A 17,601-nucleotide genomic window follows, 5' to 3' on the forward strand; every position below is an offset into this window, starting at 1 on the left:
AAAAATTACCTTATCTTTTCCTTAAAATGATACATTTTCTCAGATTAAACATGTGATGTGTTTTCTATGTTTTGTTATGAGCAAAATATGGGTTTATGAGATTTCCATATCATTGCATTCTGTTTTTATTTACAATTTGCACAACGTCCCAACTTCATTGGAATTGGGGCTGTAATATATTCCAACTTGTCCCAGCTGAGCTATACAGAGCCTCTGACACCAGTTATTCCACTATGCTTTAGACTTTCTCCTTCACCAATAATGTTCAAATATTTCTTTTTTTGTATATTTTGGATACATAACTTCTTCTTCTGGTAGGTAACCTGCAGTCTGCATGCTATGATGACTCTGCCTGGTGTGTCCTAGCAGCATTATGCTGCTCACTGAATCACATCCTATTGGCTTCACTCGCTTATGAATTTCCGATGTTCTGTGCATTTGTCCACTCTTTACATCCATGTAAATCAGTTTAGGGCTGTCGAAGTGTATTCCGAAAGGCCTTTCCTCAGATCCGTGGTGATTCAGCCAGAGTAGCTTCCGGATGGGTTGTGTCCCTTAAGATCTTTAGCGCTCAGTAATGCCAACAGTGGAGCCACACCTCAATCCCACAAGTAAGCAGATAATTACGCGGGCTGCCTGTGCACCAGGGAATTCGCAATTTTGGTTTACAGATAAGAGCCTCTTCTCGTGTTTCGCCAGAAGTGGTTGCGAGATAATGGGGTTAGATTCATTCTGCATCTCAGCATAAGTGCATCAGTGAAATAACAGTGGTTTGTTTTTTTCTGTGCCTTCATCTTCTTGTTTTCTTACATCACTCATCTCAGTTCAGCGTCGGTTCCTTGCCAGTGCTGTTCCTGTTGCCTCTGACCCTCTGCAGTGATGCATTAGCAGCAATGCAACAGCTATACTACCGGAGGAAGGACAATGGGTACCACCACGATCGGATCCCGCTGCGCATTGTGCGCACGGAAGCAGAGCTGTCGCCCATGGAGAAAGCGTACCTGCGGGCCGTGGAGCGGGGTGACTACGCCAGTGTCCGGCAGGCTCTGCAGGAGGCAGAGATCTACTTCAAGATCAACATCAACTGCGTGGACTCGCTGGGCCGCACGGCGCTGCTCATCGCCATCGAGAACGAGAACCTGGAGATAATCGAGCTGCTGCTCAGCTCCAACGTGTACGTGGGGGACGCCCTGCTGCACGCCATCCGTAAGGAGGTGGTGGGGGCCGTGGACCTGCTGCTCAACCACAAGAAGACCAGCAAAGAGAAGCAGGTAGGACAACAGAAATGATGAAGTGTATGACATCCTGCGTGTTTCGGAAAGTGCTTGTTATCAAATCAGCATTTTGTAGCTGGTCTATTTTATGCCATTTAATGGTTCTAATTTCACATTATAAATGCTGATGATAATATTGACTAAAAGGTGAATATAGACAGCGTAAAGATGAAATTCACAATAAATAGCTTAGGTTTTTTTGTGTAGTTGAAGCATTTACAGTAGTTTATATATTTGCTGGTGTTTCAGGTGTAAAGTCCATCCGTCTTCTATCCGTTTATCTTGGAGCCTGTCCCAGGTGGGCTGGGGTGCAGCTTGGATTGGATGTGTATATATGCTTATACACTGATCAGCTATAACAATAAAACCACATGCCTAATATTGTGTCGGCCCCCCTTCTGCTGCCTAAACAGGTCTGACATATAGAGGCAGGGACTCCACAAGACCTCTGAAGGTGTCCTATGGTAACTGGCTCCAAGACATTAGCAGCAGATGCTTTAAGTCCTTTGAGTTGTAAGGTGGAGCTTCCATGGATCTGACTTGTTTCTCCAGCACATCCCACAGATTCTCAATCGGATTGAGATCTGGGGAAATCGGTGGATATCAATTTGTATCCACCAGTATTTTCCTGTATACACACACATGAATCCACATGGGGTTAGTGAGGGGGCATCGCACACGAGAGGAATGGACGATCGGGGCATGACAATATAAAACATGTAAAAGGTATAAAGTGAGACATTTTGCTATTTAGTGAAAAATATTGGCTCATTTTGAATTTCATGACAGCAACACGTCTCAAAAAAGTTGGGACAGGGGCACTAGGAGGCTGGAAAAGTTTGCAAATAATGAGGTCAATTGGTCAATTAGCAGCAGATGCTTTAAGTCCTTTGAGTTGTAAGGTGGAGCTTCCATGGATCTGACTTGTTTCTCCAGCACATCCCACAGATTCTCAATCGGATTGAGATCTGGGGAAATCGGAGGCTTTGTCAATACCTTGACCTCTTTTTCATGTTTCTCAAATCATTCCTGAATGATTTTCTGCAGTGTGGCAAGATGCATTATCCTGCTGAAAGAGACCGCTGCCATCAGGGAAGCACTCCTGACTTGTAGGGCAGTATTTGGTCTGCAACAATGTTTATCTAGGTGGTACATGTCAAAGTCACATCTGCATAAATGTCAGGACGCATGGTTTCATTGGTAGGCCCTCCCTTTGGTAGGTACTGACCACTGCATACCGAGAACACCCTACAAGACCTGCTGTTTTGGAGATGCTCTGACCCAGCCATCTAGCCATCATAATTTGGCCCTTGTCAAAGTCACTCTGATCCTTGTGCTTGCCCACTTCAAGAACTGACTGTTCACTTGCCTAATACATAACAGCATCCTTCACAGGTGCCATTGTAATGAGATAATCAATCACCTGTCAGTGGTTTTAATGTTATGGCTGATCAGTGCATGTAATATACTTGTAAAATGTGTGAATAATATATTTGTGCAGAAATAACAATACTGTATGTATGTATACAAATACTACTACAGCTCTTCTTCTTCTTCTTCTTCAATTTTGTAATTTTCCTGAAAGCTAAATCACTGATTACTTTTGCTGGAGAGGTATTTAAACACACCCATGCAGTAGAACACCTCATGATTCCGTGTCCATTTCCTCGACCCAACAAGAGTTGTAAATCGCATTGTCTTTATGTTGATGTTTACTGTAACTTTTGACTAGTGAGTGATGGTACTTCATTGAGCTCTGTAGGGAAATATAACCTATCCTTGCATACGGCCATGCACAAATGAGCCTCTCTAAAAACGACCAGGTACTATATTGTCGCTTTCATGGGACATCAAAATAATCATTATAAAATAGCTTCTGATGTCATGGTGAAGCTTGGATATGGTCCTCTAATGAAAAGATGACTTATACTCCATGGCATAGTAGTCTATTACTTCATGAGACGATAAAATTGCTTTTTTCAGTAAATAAAATGCAATACTAATTGACAAACTATTATGAAACAATATGCAGGCGGTTCTTTGTCTAAACCTTATTTTTTTTACAAGAACAAAGGGCTTTTGGGGGGCACCAGCATGGTGGTGCGGTGAGTAGCACTGTCACCTCACCCCTGCGACTCTGGTTCAAGTCTCTGCCAGGGTTCCATGTGTGTTGAGTACTCTGGTTCTCTCCCCCCCCCCCCCCCCTAAAAAAAAAACATGCTGAGGCTAACTGGAGTTGCCAAATTGCACATAGGTGTGTGTGAGTGTGCCCTGCAATAGGTTAGTGTTGCCTTCCTTGCACTCATAGCCTCTGGGATAGGTTCCAGACCCCCGAAACCCTGAATGGGACAAGCAGTTTCAGGAAATGGATGGGTTTCATGAGAGTGTCATGAGATTAGATCAGTGTTTCCCAGCCCAGTCCTCAGGGACTCCAAGGTGCTCCATGCTTTGACTTCCTCCAAGCTCCACACCAGACAGTCCACATTTTTGTTCCCTCCCAGCTGCCACAAAAAACCTGGACTGCCTGTGGGTCCCCAAGGATCAGATTGGGAAACACTGGATTAGATGAATTGGCACAGAGCAATGAGAAGTTCAATTTCTCTACCTCTGCAAACAGGTGCCTCCAATTTTGCTGGACAAGCAGCTTTCCTACTTTACACCGGACATCACACCCATCATCCTGGCAGCCCACACCAACAATTACGAGATCATCAAGATGCTGCTGCAAAAGGGGGTATCGGTACCCCAGCCACACGGGGTGCGCTGTAACTGCCCGGAGTGCTCGTCCAACTCCGACGTGGACAGCCTGCGCCACTCCCGCTCCCGCCTGAACCTGTACCGGGCTCTGGCCAGCCCCTCGCTCATCGCCCTCTCCAGCGAGGATCCCTTCATCGCTGCCTTCCACCTCAGCTGGGAGCTCAAGGAACTGAGCAAGATGGAGATTGAGTTCAAGTCAGAGTACGAGGAGCTGTCGCAGCAGTGCAAGATGTTCGCCAAAGACCTGCTGGACCAGACACGCAGCTCACGCGAACTGGAGATAGTGCTAAACTTCAAGGACAACGTCACACCACTGAATAATGAGAGCAGCAACGATCTAGCACGACTGAAGCTGGCCATTAAGTACTACCAAAAGGAGGTGAGCTTTGCGATGTGAATTCATTCCATAAAAAAAATTCTACCCATCTTCTATAATCGTTTTCCAGTACAGAGTCACAGAAAAAGTTAAATCAGCCTATGCAAGAAATTAAAAGTCACACTGTTTTTTTTTACTTGAACAACTGCACAGAAAAAGTGACTTTCCTGTGACAGTCAGAATGACAAATCACAATTGCTCTTAAAAGATGTTATTCATCAGCATTAGTCTGAAAATACTGCAAGTAACGGTTGAGAGAAGGGATGTGCACTAAGGCTGCCTTTTATTTTTTTATTCTGGTTAGAATAATTGTGTCATTAATCACTGAAGCAGTGCTTCCCAATCCAGTTCGCAGGAATCCACAGACAGGCCACATTTTTGTGGGAGCTTGGAGGAAGCAAAAACATGGACCAACTGTGGATCCCCAAGCACCAGATTGGGAAACACTGTTCTAAAGCATTTCAAATTAGTTGCTTTTTGTGTGGGTAGGATTGTCTTTTTTGCTTAATGACTCCAGTGCCACATTTACCAAGCTAACAACTACAAATATAAGTCATGTAGAAATATTTCTGCTTAAACAGCAGCTCTCAGAGTGCAGTATAGCAATCAGGAGCTTTATTACACGGGTACCCAAATATGACGTTACACTGCATCTTACCCTGATAGCGGCCCCCCAACTTGCAGGGAAAAATTTGTGGGTTGGTGGTGGGATTGGCACTCCAGCCGCCATAAAAACTTCACACAGCTCCATCCAGGCAGACCGGACACTTTTCTGCTCTCCGCAGGACTAGCTCTGCTGCAGCCACCCACAGGAAGGCTGCAACGCACCATGAGGGGGATGGAGGAATGCCCCGGGGACCTCATCCCCAGAAAAGTCTAAACTGCCGGAGAGCTAATAGGGTCAGGCCTGTTGGGGATTGGAACTGGTGTGGTGCTGAGGCGTCGCCTGCTGCATGGCAGGACTTGGGTCCCAATCTGAGGTGGCTCGTTAGAGTAGGCGCGCGGAACGTCTTGTCTATCCAACAAGATGACCATCTTCTTCTGTTGTCATAGAAGCTTTGTAAACTCCACATTTCAGTGGCAGCACTCTCTGAGGTATGCAGACTGGGGAGTGGGCAGATGTAGTACAGTACACCTACTATTGGTCTGGTTGCTCTGATGGCTGCCTTACTCAGGGGGTAGCTGTTGTTGTGGTAGCTAAGCCCAATTTTGTCCAATGTCGCTCCTTTCAATGAGCATATTATGAAACTCAGATTAAGGCACTCTCTGGGTGCCTTATCTGATGTCTCAGTGTATGCTCCAGGCGCGTTGAGTGATGTCTCGATGAGGCAAATATTTTAGTCGCAACTTCCCTCTGTGGTTGATGGGGACCCACAAGCTGACATTCCTCTGGTCATGGGTGTCTTCAATGTATCCACAGGCACGGACAGGGCTGGTTATGAGGATTGTATCAGTCCCTATAGGTCTGATGACCATGGTGAAAGTTGCTCCATGTTCCTTGACTTTGCAAAAGGTCAGGGGCTGCAGGTCGCTGGATCCTGGTTCCCGAGCCCTGAGTCACATCGTTGGACTTGGTACTCCAATACTGGTAGTGCAGCAAAGTAAATCAACCACATCCTTGTGGGCAGACACTGGTGGCTCCTACAGAACTGCAGGGTCTACAGAAGTGCCCAGTTTATTAATTCTGACCATAGGCTTGTTTTTGCTACTATGAAGATCCAGCATAGGTCCAGTAGGCTACCACTTACTGTACTAGGAGAATGAAGCTGGACCGCATCAGACTCCAAGATCAGACTGTTTCTAATGAGCTTGCACACAGTTTGTGTGAGGATCTTGCAGATTTGGGTACAACTGCTGATGTGGGAGACTTTCTGTGACAAGACCCTGAAGGTTGCTGAGGGTTGTGTTGGTGTTGCCGGTGTGCCCAGAAGAAGGTCTTCTTGCAAGGCACCCTGGATATTTTCGAGAGGAGTCACAGCATATGGCTTGATGGGAACTCCAGTCTGTCCTGGGAACTGAGTAGGATGGCTGCGAGGTCTCTGAGGGCAGGTAAGGGTCATTTGTTAGAGGAATCGTTGAGCAAGTGACACACCATTTATGGTCTAACAACCATCCTGCTTACAGAGGGATCGAAGCATTATGCATTTTCGAATCTGTTCCTCGGAGAGTTGCAGACAGGGAGCATAATGTACTGTAACAGTCCATTCTGACGACACTGCAGTTGTAACCTGCTGAGCTGGCTACTTTGTGCAGCTGTTTAAAGCTGACCCTCCAGCTAGGATGTTGGACACCTCTGGGTCCATAGTTGTTGAGGCTGATCCTCTGATTAGCTGTGAATCACACAATCTCTGCACAGACAGAGAATCAGCTGAGAGGAGGGGAGGCTGAAGGGATCTGTGGTATTTGGGGTAAACTTCTCCAGCCTGGTGGTAAGACTGTCCTCCTGGCATTGCAAGCAATCTTTGTTTCTGTCTGGGAGACAGGTGTCAGCCTAACTGACCTGAAAATGGGACTTGTTGTCCTTATTTGTAAAGGGAACAGTGATTGCTTGGATTGCGGCAACTACAGGGGGATAATACTACTCTCAGTACTGGGTAAGGTCCTTGCTTGCTTACCAAGATCCAGGCCTCTAATGACCTCTTGGGCACAGCCATTAGCAGCATGTCTGTTTGCGGAGAGAATGCCAAACTCATCAAGAGGTTCACTTACCTCGGCAGTGACATTCATGTCTCTAGTGACTCTTATTAGGAAGTCAGTACATGGACAGGGAGAGCATGGGGTGTCACGAAATTGCTGGAAAGGGGTGTGTGGCACTGCCGATATCTTTGCACGTGGACGAAGGTCCAAGTCTTTAGAGTCCTGTGCTTCCTGTCTTGCTGTATGGCTGCGAAACATGGATGCTATCCAGTGACCTGAGACGTGGGTACTGTGACTCTTTAGATTATCCTTGGGTACTGCTGGTTTGACTTTGTGTAAGAATGAGTGGTTGCTCAGGGAGTCCTGCATTTTGAGGGAGCATACGGCACTATGGCATGTGGCACGATTCCCCGAGGGTGATGCAGCTCTCGTGGGGAACTCCCACATAACACCTGGCTGAGGCAGATAGACTGTCAATTTTGGAGGGTAGGACTGGACCATGTGTCCGCCTGGGGGGTTGCCAACTGGGATCCCAAGGTGTTTAGTTGTGTGGTGCGTGCAGTAACGTGCTGCACCAGTCCATGCTCCCCAACCTGACCTGATTATTAAATGGACTTTGCTGAAACAAAGTCATGTTTCATTTTGTTCTCTTTCTGTCTCCATCATCTTGTGTCAGTTTGTCGCTCAGCCCAACTGCCAGCAGCTGTTGGCATCACGCTGGTATGGCGAATTTCCAAGCTGGAGGAAGCGCCACTGGTTCATGAAGCTCCTCACCTGCATCTTCATCGGCCTCCTCTTTCCCTTCTTCTCCCTCTGCTACCTGGTGGCCCCCCGGAGCCGCTTGGGCCTCTTCATCCGCAAGCCCTTTATCAAGTTCATCTGCCACACCACTTCCTACCTAACGTTCCTCTTCCTGCTCCTGCTCACATCCCAGCACATGGTCTGCACGGACCCTAGCATCATGGGACCCTGGCCCACCATTGTGGAGTGGATGATCCTCCCTTGGGTCTTAGGTGATGTAAAATGAAGAATGGGAATCTCATAACCTAACTCTGCCATCATGATTAGTACTAGAAACCTGCAGCTAACTCTGTCAGTAATCTGCACTTTTAGGTTTTGTATGGACCGAGATCAAGCAGATATGGACTGATGGACTACAAGACTACATCAACGACTGGTGGAATTTTATGGACTTTGTCATGAATAGTCTGTACCTGGCCACCATTTCCCTTAAGATTGTGGCCATTTATCAAGTTGAGTGAAGTTCTTTTAAATAGCACATTTAAGAACAACAATAGTTAATCCAAAGTGCTGTACAGAAAAAGAGTTAAAACTAACAAGACATACTAAAACATGAAACCAACCCAACTGCTGTTTGACAAAATAAGAGTTTTAAGATATGACTTAAAAGTGATAATGCATAATAAGATAAATTTAAATGAAAATTTTAATAATAATGAAAAGAAATCAACAACGATAAAATTTTTAAGTATTAAAACATACTGATGGAGGCTGGGGACAAACCCTCATAATTATCTATGTACTGTACAGACTAAGAATGAAATAGGTGTTATATTACACTATAGCGATTTATTAAGCATGTAAAATTAAGAGTTTAAATCAGTGTAGAATATGTTGTGTCTTAGAATATCAGCACAAAAATCATTTCTTTGGTAATGGCTGGGAAATTAACATGTGGATAATATTTAAAGCTTTATTTTTAATCTGACTAATAGTTGCCACTGTCACCCTGCAGTACAACGAGACACAGCAGAGGGAGACATGGGACATGTTGCACCCCACCCTAATGGCCGAGGCCCTCTTCGCTATCGCCAACATCTTCAGCTCACTGCGGCTCATCGCTCTCTTCACGTCCAACGCCCACTTGGGCCCGCTGCAGATCTCGCTGGGCCGCATGTTGCTCGACATCCTCAAGTTCCTTTTCATCTTCTGCCTGGTCCTGTTTGCGTTTGCCAATGGCCTTAATCAGCTCTACTTCTACTACAAGAACCCAAATTCTGTCTTCACAACGTGAGTGTGCTCTTCCTGCTATCTGTTTACTGAACAATCACAATGTCAAAAGGGTGCAGCTATCAACAATTATACCCTGAAATCTTCAGTAGGCAACGGTGTGAGGTGAACCGTGATTGTGTTCATTTTCCTTTCCTTAGATTCTTCAAGACCTTGCAGTCTCTTTTCTGGTCCGTGTTTGGGCTGGTTAGTCTTAACGGAACTAGTGTCATCCCGCAACACAAGTTCACCGAGTTTGTGGGTGCCACAATGTTTGGCACCTACAATGTCATCTCTCTGGTGGTGCTCCTCAACATGCTAATAGCAATGATGAACAACTCTTACCAGCAAATTTTTGTAAGTGTTAAATCTTCAGCTTCCTGGCTATCTTGCCTACTTAAAATATGAACAGTGGATGCACATGGATTTTGGTGTATGATATGTGATTAGGAGGAAAAAAAATACAAATTATATTCAAAGATGTCATACTTCCATGGACAGAGTGACTGAATTTTAATTATATGACAGGGTTCTTCAAATATGGACCTCAATTCCAAATCTAGGCCTTGTTTTCAGTTCTCCCAAGTGGTTAGTTTAATAATTACTGATTCTGATTGGCCAGAGGCTTCACACCTGGTTTACAGGTAAAGGAAGGCTGGGAAATCAGCAGAGCTTAGACCTTGAGGACTGTGATTTGAATAACCCTGTTATATAGTAACTAATCCATATATAAGGAAATATATTATCCAGGTTTATGTCAGCTTCACTGTTTGTTCCAGGAAGTCTGAGATTGATCGTAATCATGTGTAGTTTTTACTCCATAACCACACAGGACCACGCAGATATCGAATGGAAATTTGCACGCACAAAGCTGTGGATGAGCTACTTCGAGGAAGGGGGAACGCTGCCTTCCCCCTTTAATATAATTCCCAGCCCCAAATCTATCTGCTACCTCATCAGATGGATTAGGAAGCACTTATGCAAAAGGACAGTATCAAAAAGAAGAGAGAACGACGCTGCCGCAGAGGTGAGGTCCTCTTTATTTCAGTACAACTTAATATGTACAATATTCATATATATAAATATATATAGTTGTTTAACCGCATGGGTGGGGCAGGACAGCTGCAGGCAATTCCCCGCTAATCGCTCCGCCTCTTACAGCGGATGAAACTGCATTATCATTGCGAAGTATTGTTGCCATGATTAGGGACTCAATCAAGCATTTCTCTGTCTTTTGTCTTCCCCGCTTGCCCTGCTGTCTCGCCTGACCTGCCTACCTGCCCCCTCCTGCCTACCCTGCCTGCCCGCCCCTTCCTGCCTACCCTGCCTACCTGCCCCTTCCTGCCTACCCTGCCTGCCCGCCCCTTCCTGCCTACCCTGCCTACCCGCCCCTTCCTGCCTACCCTGCCTACCCGCCCCTTCCTGCCTACCCGCCCCTTCCTGCCTACCCTGCCTACCCGCCCCTTCCTGCCTACCCTGCCTGCCCGCCCCTTCCTGCCTACCCTGCCTACCCGCCCCCTCCTGCCTACCCTGCCTGCCCGCCCCTTCCTGCCTACCCTGCCTACCTGCCCCTTCCTGCCTACCCTGCCTGCCCGCCCCCTCCTGCCTACCCTCCCTGCCCGCCCCCTCCTGCCTACCCTCCCTGCCCGCCCCTTCCTGCCTACCCTGCCTACCCGCCCCTTCCTGCCTACCCTGCCTGCCCGCCCCTTCCTGCCTACCCTGCCTACCCGCCCCCTCCTGCCTACCCGCCCCCTCCTGCCTACCCTGCCTACCCGCCCCTTCCTGCCTACCCTGCCTACCCACCCTCTCCTGCACTCCTGACCCTCCTGCTCCTGATCGTCCTTGTTCCTCCCTCTCCGTCGTCGTCTCGTCCGGTATCTGTGTGTAGGACTGACCTCACCGGCTGCCGAAACCCCGCTTACGTCTCGACCTTGCTTTTGGATCTCCCCCTTGGCTTTGTTTGCACCCAGCATTCTAAATAAACCCCTGTTGTACCGCATTACGGGGTCGGCCTCCTCTCTGCTTACCTGTCATCACAGATTACTTGTCCTGAACTGTGTAACATTACTTTTCTGCTATTAGTAGTTGGAATATCTTTCTGCCGATAATAGAGCATGACCTTTTTTGCCCCATAATTATTATAGTCAGCAGTGCAATTCCTTAGCTACCCTCATTAATAACTGCTAATCCATAGATTATGTGCATTTAAATGACAAATGTCATGGTTTTTCTCCAGCGACAAAGATCTGAAATCATGAGAACAAATAATCAGTATCAGGTAATACTGTATGTTTTTTTTTACCACTGACTGTCATATTTTCTATGACTTTTAAGATATGCCCAGCATATTTTTCATACTAATAACAAATGCCATTTTGGGAAAGACTGAAGCTTCATGATGAGTGTAACAGTCTCACATTTAAGTAATTAAGCAAGCAGTGGGTAATACAGTCCATTCATGCTTCTTTAATAACTTGATATCTGCCACTGAAATATACAACATACATTTATGTAAAGAGTGAAGAATCCAAGCTGAGTGTTTGCCTAAATCTGTGGGCTTGAGCTACACACTGCTGCTAATTTAACCGTTTTATTCACGATATAAGGATCTGATGAGACATCTGATCAAAAGGTATGTGGCTGCTATGATCAGAGACGCCAAAAAGGAGGAGGGCCTGACAGAGGAGAACTTCAAGGTACGTTTGGTTTATCGCGTGCCAGTATTCTGGTTTGTCGCCAGGGAATGACCTCACACTTGGTGAATGGCATCAGTATTGCAGTATATTTTTTGGGCTTAGGGTCTGAATCCTCTGCACAGCATCGGCCGCTTTAGGGCACGTTTGGTTTTATTTATTAGGAAATGCCCATCACTTGCATGAGTTGCCCCCTTGGTTCTTTGCTGTGCCCAGGGTGTTCCTTTGCCCTGGGCATCCTGGGATAAACTCAGACTGACTCCATATTTTTATATTCCCCGACCAGCAAGGCACCACTGAGGTACCCTGAGCAAGGTACCGCCCCCAAGCACTGCTCCCCGGGCGCTGAATTAGCTGCCCTCTGCTATGTCACATTGTCACATATGGGTTAAATGCAGAGAACACTTTTCGTTGTTGGGCACTGTGTATTGTGGTGTGTCAACAATGACAATTAATCACTAAATTCACTGAATTTGCTGTCCCCTGGGCATGTCCTCCTAGAAAGACTTTCCAATGCAGGAGAGGGGATGGCATTAGGGTGTTTCAGTCAGTTACAATCGACCAGTTGATGACCAGTGCTTTAGGGCATGCTTGGCTTTATTTATGAAACAATGCCCATCTTATTCTCTTTTTTTAGGAACTGAAACAAGACATTTCCAGTTTCCGATACGATGTTCTGGGTTTGATGAAAGGGAATGACTCAGTTCTCCCAGGAGAAAAATTTAGGGATGGTTGCTCTAAGTGGGGGCCGACTCACCGCGGACTCAACAACGCTCCAGCGCCCCCTGCTGGTCAAGAGAGGAGAAAAGTTAACCTGCACAACGGTGCCCTCGTGCATGAGAACTCTAATCCCCGCAGACTTCCAGATGTTCGCCAAGTGCTGCCCTCCTGTGGCTCCATTGAAGGGGACCTACAGGAGCGGGAAAATGGAAACAATGAGGGCTGATTGGATGTCGAGTCCCAGCTGGAAGAGAGGTAGGGAATGGCGGGGAAGGACCATGCTGATGCATCGTCTTGCTGACTCTATTAATGTTGCAGATAAAGACTGTGAGCATCTAGCATGTGGAAATCAGACCTTCCCTTTGAAAATGTGCCTTTTATATGCTTTCAGTTTGCAAAGTGTGGCAGGAATCTGCTACGGGAAGCTCACAGAAACGGAAGATCAGATCCACATGTGATCTACCTGGGACACCCCTGACAATCTCTGCACAACGTGCATCATACATGTGCAGTTATAACGGACGAGAAAGCTGTGTTTCGGAGTTGTTTCCTTGGAAAATAAGTTGAGGGAGAGAGTGTTGCTTATAGTATCTCTACAGCCTGCGCAGACTTGAAAAAAAAAAGAGCAATGTATAAATCCTCACCCTGATCTACACGCCTTGGCATGCAGGCAAACTGAAGGCAGGCAAGTTTCTATGCGTGCAAAATATGATGCAAAGCATATGGGAGCGATTCAAACACTTCTGAGAGTACTGACCCCCAGTGAGATTCCTCACACAAACACACCCGAATCACAACATCCACTCATAACTTCTAAGCATCGGCCACTACACAAACATTAATAAAAATAATAATAAAACAAATTAATCCAAAACATGAAGAGGAATGCACACAAAGTATACTGAACCACCCTCTTAAGGTTTTTTTTCTAAATTTTTGTTATCATCTTGTTATTGTGAAGTTTGTGTGTGCGAGTAAGGAAATCCACCGAAGACCAACATATGCTGCAATGAGGAATGACAGCAAGAGACTCCAGTAAAGAAGCTTGTTTCTGTGATCATCATGTATGTAATAAAATGGTTATAACACTAGAATGTTTTTTGTCATTTTTCTAAGAAAAATATTAAGGGAACCACAAACTATCCCATCGAAGGTGATTGCTCATTCTGTGCTGCTTGGTGGGGAGACGCATTGCTTGCTCTCCAGAGACAGAAACATTTTCTAATGCGTTGAGAGAATTACTAACAGACGTCGGCAGGTTCTTGTTTTAATCCCCTGGCAGGATGTCTTGCACAGTACACAGTACATTTTTGCTCCTTTCATTCTATGTCCAACTCAACCACATTTGCTAAAAGACAAACACATTAAACTGGAACTACCTGGGAACAATGCCAGCTCTGCTGTCTGCCATCTCGATGCAGATAAGCCAGTGCTTTCCGTTGCATTTGACTATTTGCGGTAATTTCATATGGACTGAAATGTTTTGTTTGCAGCTAAAAATTTCTTGTTAGTCTGCACCATATATTACAGCTAATAACAGGGCCACGCCCATTTTATTGTAGCTGAATCAAGCTCAGTTATGGTGGAACAATGACAGTGCGAGAATTGGGGGGGGGGGGGTATTCCCCGAAGCAGGATTTCTTGCTTAGCCAGATAACTTCTTGGATTTAACGTAGTCTGGCCTTTACTTATATTTAGCTCAGACTGCCTTAAATCCGACAAGTTGTCCGGCCAATCAAGAAATCCTGCTTCGTGGAACACCCCCTAGGATTAGGAACACCCCTATTTCACAAATAAATCAGTAGAGCATTATGATCAAACAGGGTGAGTTATTTTAAGCAGAACATAAACTGATAATATTTTATAACTAGACGGGATATTAACAATGTGAAAATTGACACCGAAATTAAGGATATCCGCAGCTTATGGTCTGTAAAGTAGGCCTATGTGGTTTCATTTACAGGGTGATTTCTGGGATCAGGTAGTTATGGATTGGATTAAAGACTATTATGGTAACCCCCAAAGAGTAAAGGCAACTGGAAGGCATAGAAGGGAGGCATTCAGTAAACGAGGGCTGAATCTGTAACCCATTATAATGGTTTAAATCAATTGCATACATTAACTGTACTTGAACATGTTGTGCAAAGGTTGAACATAAATTTTTTTCTGCTGGCCAGGGACAAAACATCTTAATGACAAACATGTGATTTTTGTAATTTTATTTTTATGTTCTTTGTTTATAATGGTTTTCCAGTATAAAATCGCTCCAAAATTTGAACAGGGGATTGTGCCAAAAAATTCATCATTATGGAGCATGTAGCTTAAAAATTAATGCAAATAATGTTAAACAGAGGGACTGATCAGTTACATCATAGCAATTCGCATAAGTCAATTGTCTTTGGGTACATTTGCTTTTAATTGTAAAATTGAACAAAAGCCTATAATACTCAGACGCTAAGATACTAATGTATGTAGAAAGGAGTGTGGGGGTCTGTCCGATGTTTTTCATTGGGGATGACTGAAAGCTGATATGGGAAATGTGCACTGGCAGCGAAGTGTAACTCCTACTATAGCCAGTTTCTTTTTGTAAATTCCAGTCTCTCTGGTAGTGTTGTAGCCCTTTCAAAACACTCATATGCCATTCAGAGACAACACTAAGACAACAATAGAATAGAAAAGTGGTACTTGGGCCTTGCTATTTGTTACATGTGACTGTTTGGGACATGTGACTATCCTGGCAACCTTCTGATCACAGGCACAGAGGCTGTGCCACATACTATCCCCCTCCCCTCGCGGGTAAGTACTGTGGCTTTAACCCTGGTTTGCGAGGCTGCCTTCATCCACTGGTCTCTCGCATATCTGCTCCTCAGTAGCTACAGTACATTGGCTGGTTCTGGCGACCAGTAAATGAGTTGTTGTGTGCCCCTATCCAAAAAGGCAGGTATAGAAGTAGGTGAAGAGTTTATATATGTATACTGTGCGTGTGTGTGTGTGTATAAAATATACTGTATAAAAAGATTCAGCATGATTAAAATAGCTCATTAAAACATTATTGAAAGATTCTGTCAAAAATAATATCAATGTGTCCTGAGTTTCCATAAATACTGCTATACAGGTTTACTAATAGCTTGAGTGTATTAGGATCTTACATACAGTTCTACAATGGTGTTTGTTATTTCTGCCTCTAAGTATTTATATGAACAAGTCACTCCAACACAGTCAGGGAAACCCCGTCTGACATCAGTCCTCTGTCCTCCATGCCTGTGCACCTTTGTGTTTTTGCTTGTTCCCCCGGTTTTGAGGTTACAAACAAGCAGTCGCAAGACAGCCATCTCATTCAGGAGTTCCAGCCCAGTTTTCTCTGAGGAACCTTCATATGCTGGTTAAATGGCATAATAATTCACCTTGGATAAGTAATACTGCATAAAAGTTGTTAAACAAAGCTTGAGGAGAAGGTACAGAACTGCCCCCACAAGCTGGTGTGTTGTATGATTAGGCTCTATTACAGTATTATGCATTAATATTTATATAATGCAACTTACATGTTACTTATATATTTGATGTGCACTGCCCATCTGGCATACCCCTTTCACCCCCCACCCCAAATTTTATCATAGGCATGAATGTTGGGGGGCCTGCATGGGCAAATACGCCAAGGGCTGACTTTTAATCCCAGTCTGACCTGCTTATATGTAACTTATACACTCACTGGCCACTTTATTCTGTACACCTGCTCAAATTGAAGCACATATCTAATCAGCCAATCATACGCCAGCAGCACAATGTATAAGATCATGCAGAAACAGGTCAGGAGTTTCAGATAATGTTCACATCAAATACCAGAATTGGGAAGAAAGGTGAGTTTAGTGACTTTGAATGTGGCATGGGTGTCGAGTTTTTTTGGTCTATAACACTGCAGAAATTGCTGATCTGGGATTTCACACACAACAGTCTCCAGGGTTTACAGAGAATGGGCCGAAAAAGAAAGAACAGCGGTCCTCTGTGGCCGAAATGCCTTGTTGGCTTGTTGATGGCAGAGGTCAGAGAAGAACGGGCAGACAGAAACTCAGATAACCACTCATTACAACCAAGGTATGCAGAATGAATGCACAACACACATAGAACCTTGAAGCAGATGGACTACAGCGGCAGAAGACGAGACGGTGTACCTAATAAAGTGGCCACTGGCTCACTAGTCCCTGCTGCATGCTCTGCTCAGCATTTTTTGCCTCGTAGTAATTTTAGCAGTTAATAATAAGGCATGCATGCTATACTGCATATACTGCATATACTGCACATAGCATGTATTGCTAGAAACTTTCATCCATTGCAGAAGTGCAAGGAAAACATGTCTAAAGACATATAACCGCAAAATACAGATTTCAGATACTGTGCTTTAATTTCCATGCTTTAGCAGCCATGCCACTGATGCATCACATATTTAGAGAAAAGGAGTAACACAGAACCAGCTTAAATAAATACAGAAGGCGTTCAATTTTCTGAGGGTTACATTCTGGAAACACACATATGTCAAATATCCCATCTTTTAAACAACCTTATTTCACACTGAAAAATAAATAAAACAGTATGACTATAAGATTTGTTGTTATTATGACTTATAAATTAATGGGAAAATATGCATTTGGATGTGTGAGGTGATTTTTAAATTTTAAACTCCAGTAGATCCATTGTCCACCTCCCAGGACTGACTTGTCAGAGTGTACCGATTTCTTTTCATCAAAAGGGGGTGCCCTCCTCACATGGATCATATATCGGGGGATTTTACCTCTTTAACTTTCATCCCAGAAAGGTCCTTATAAGCAAAATGTTTAATTTCATCACTGATGAAGTTTGGGTTGGTCCGGCCTTCGGTAAATAGGAGAGGCCAGTCATAGTGTTTCTGGATGACTTACCTCTGTACCTGGGCAGAGCGAAAGGACCAGTCAGCAGGTGTCAGCGGATGTGGAAGGAAGGGAAACTAGACCCATATCAGTCTCACACCCCCAATATGGTTTTTTCATCGCCTGAATTCCACACAGTCGCACGAACATAAAACTGACCTTGAGACATGACAGTAACTGTACCCAGGTTTCCTAGATGTCCGACAGTGACAGCGAGAAATGAAGGGGGCTCC

The 17,601-nt window shown here is 44.9% G+C and overlaps 1 protein-coding gene across 1 annotated transcript; it reads left to right on the top strand.

Annotated features, from left to right (window-relative positions):
* The first annotated feature begins 696 nt into the window (after positions 1-696).
* Positions 697-13,539, top strand: trpc4b (transient receptor potential cation channel, subfamily C, member 4b). Its single transcript, XM_023826010.2, has 11 exons — positions 697-1,271; positions 3,892-4,410; positions 7,721-8,057; positions 8,158-8,297; positions 8,801-9,075; positions 9,216-9,411; positions 9,887-10,081; positions 11,291-11,332; positions 11,661-11,750; positions 12,385-12,722; positions 12,859-13,539. Exons 1-10 carry the CDS (start codon positions 894-896, stop codon positions 12,691-12,693), a joined length of 2,481 nt encoding a protein of 826 aa, XP_023681778.2. The 5' UTR covers positions 697-893; the 3' UTR covers positions 12,694-12,722; positions 12,859-13,539.
* Positions 13,540-17,601: the final 4,062 nt, after the last annotated feature.

The sequence above is a fragment of the Paramormyrops kingsleyae genome, chromosome 17, assembly GCF_048594095.1.
Source record: "Paramormyrops kingsleyae isolate MSU_618 chromosome 17, PKINGS_0.4, whole genome shotgun sequence".
Taxonomy (NCBI): domain Eukaryota; kingdom Metazoa; phylum Chordata; class Actinopteri; order Osteoglossiformes; family Mormyridae; genus Paramormyrops; species Paramormyrops kingsleyae.

Bases quoted from the DNA above. Each gene is read 5' to 3' on its own strand.
- trpc4b (XM_023826010.2), top strand. From the start codon at position 894: ATGCAACAGCTATACTACCGGAGGAAGGACAATGGGTACCACCACGAT. The intron at 9,076-9,215 runs GTGAGTGTGCTC...TCCTTTCCTTAG, and splicing joins CCAAATTCTGTCTTCACAAC to ATTCTTCAAGACCTTGCAGT. The intron at 10,082-11,290 runs GTGAGGTCCTCT...GTTTTTCTCCAG, and splicing joins AGAACGACGCTGCCGCAGAG to CGACAAAGATCTGAAATCAT.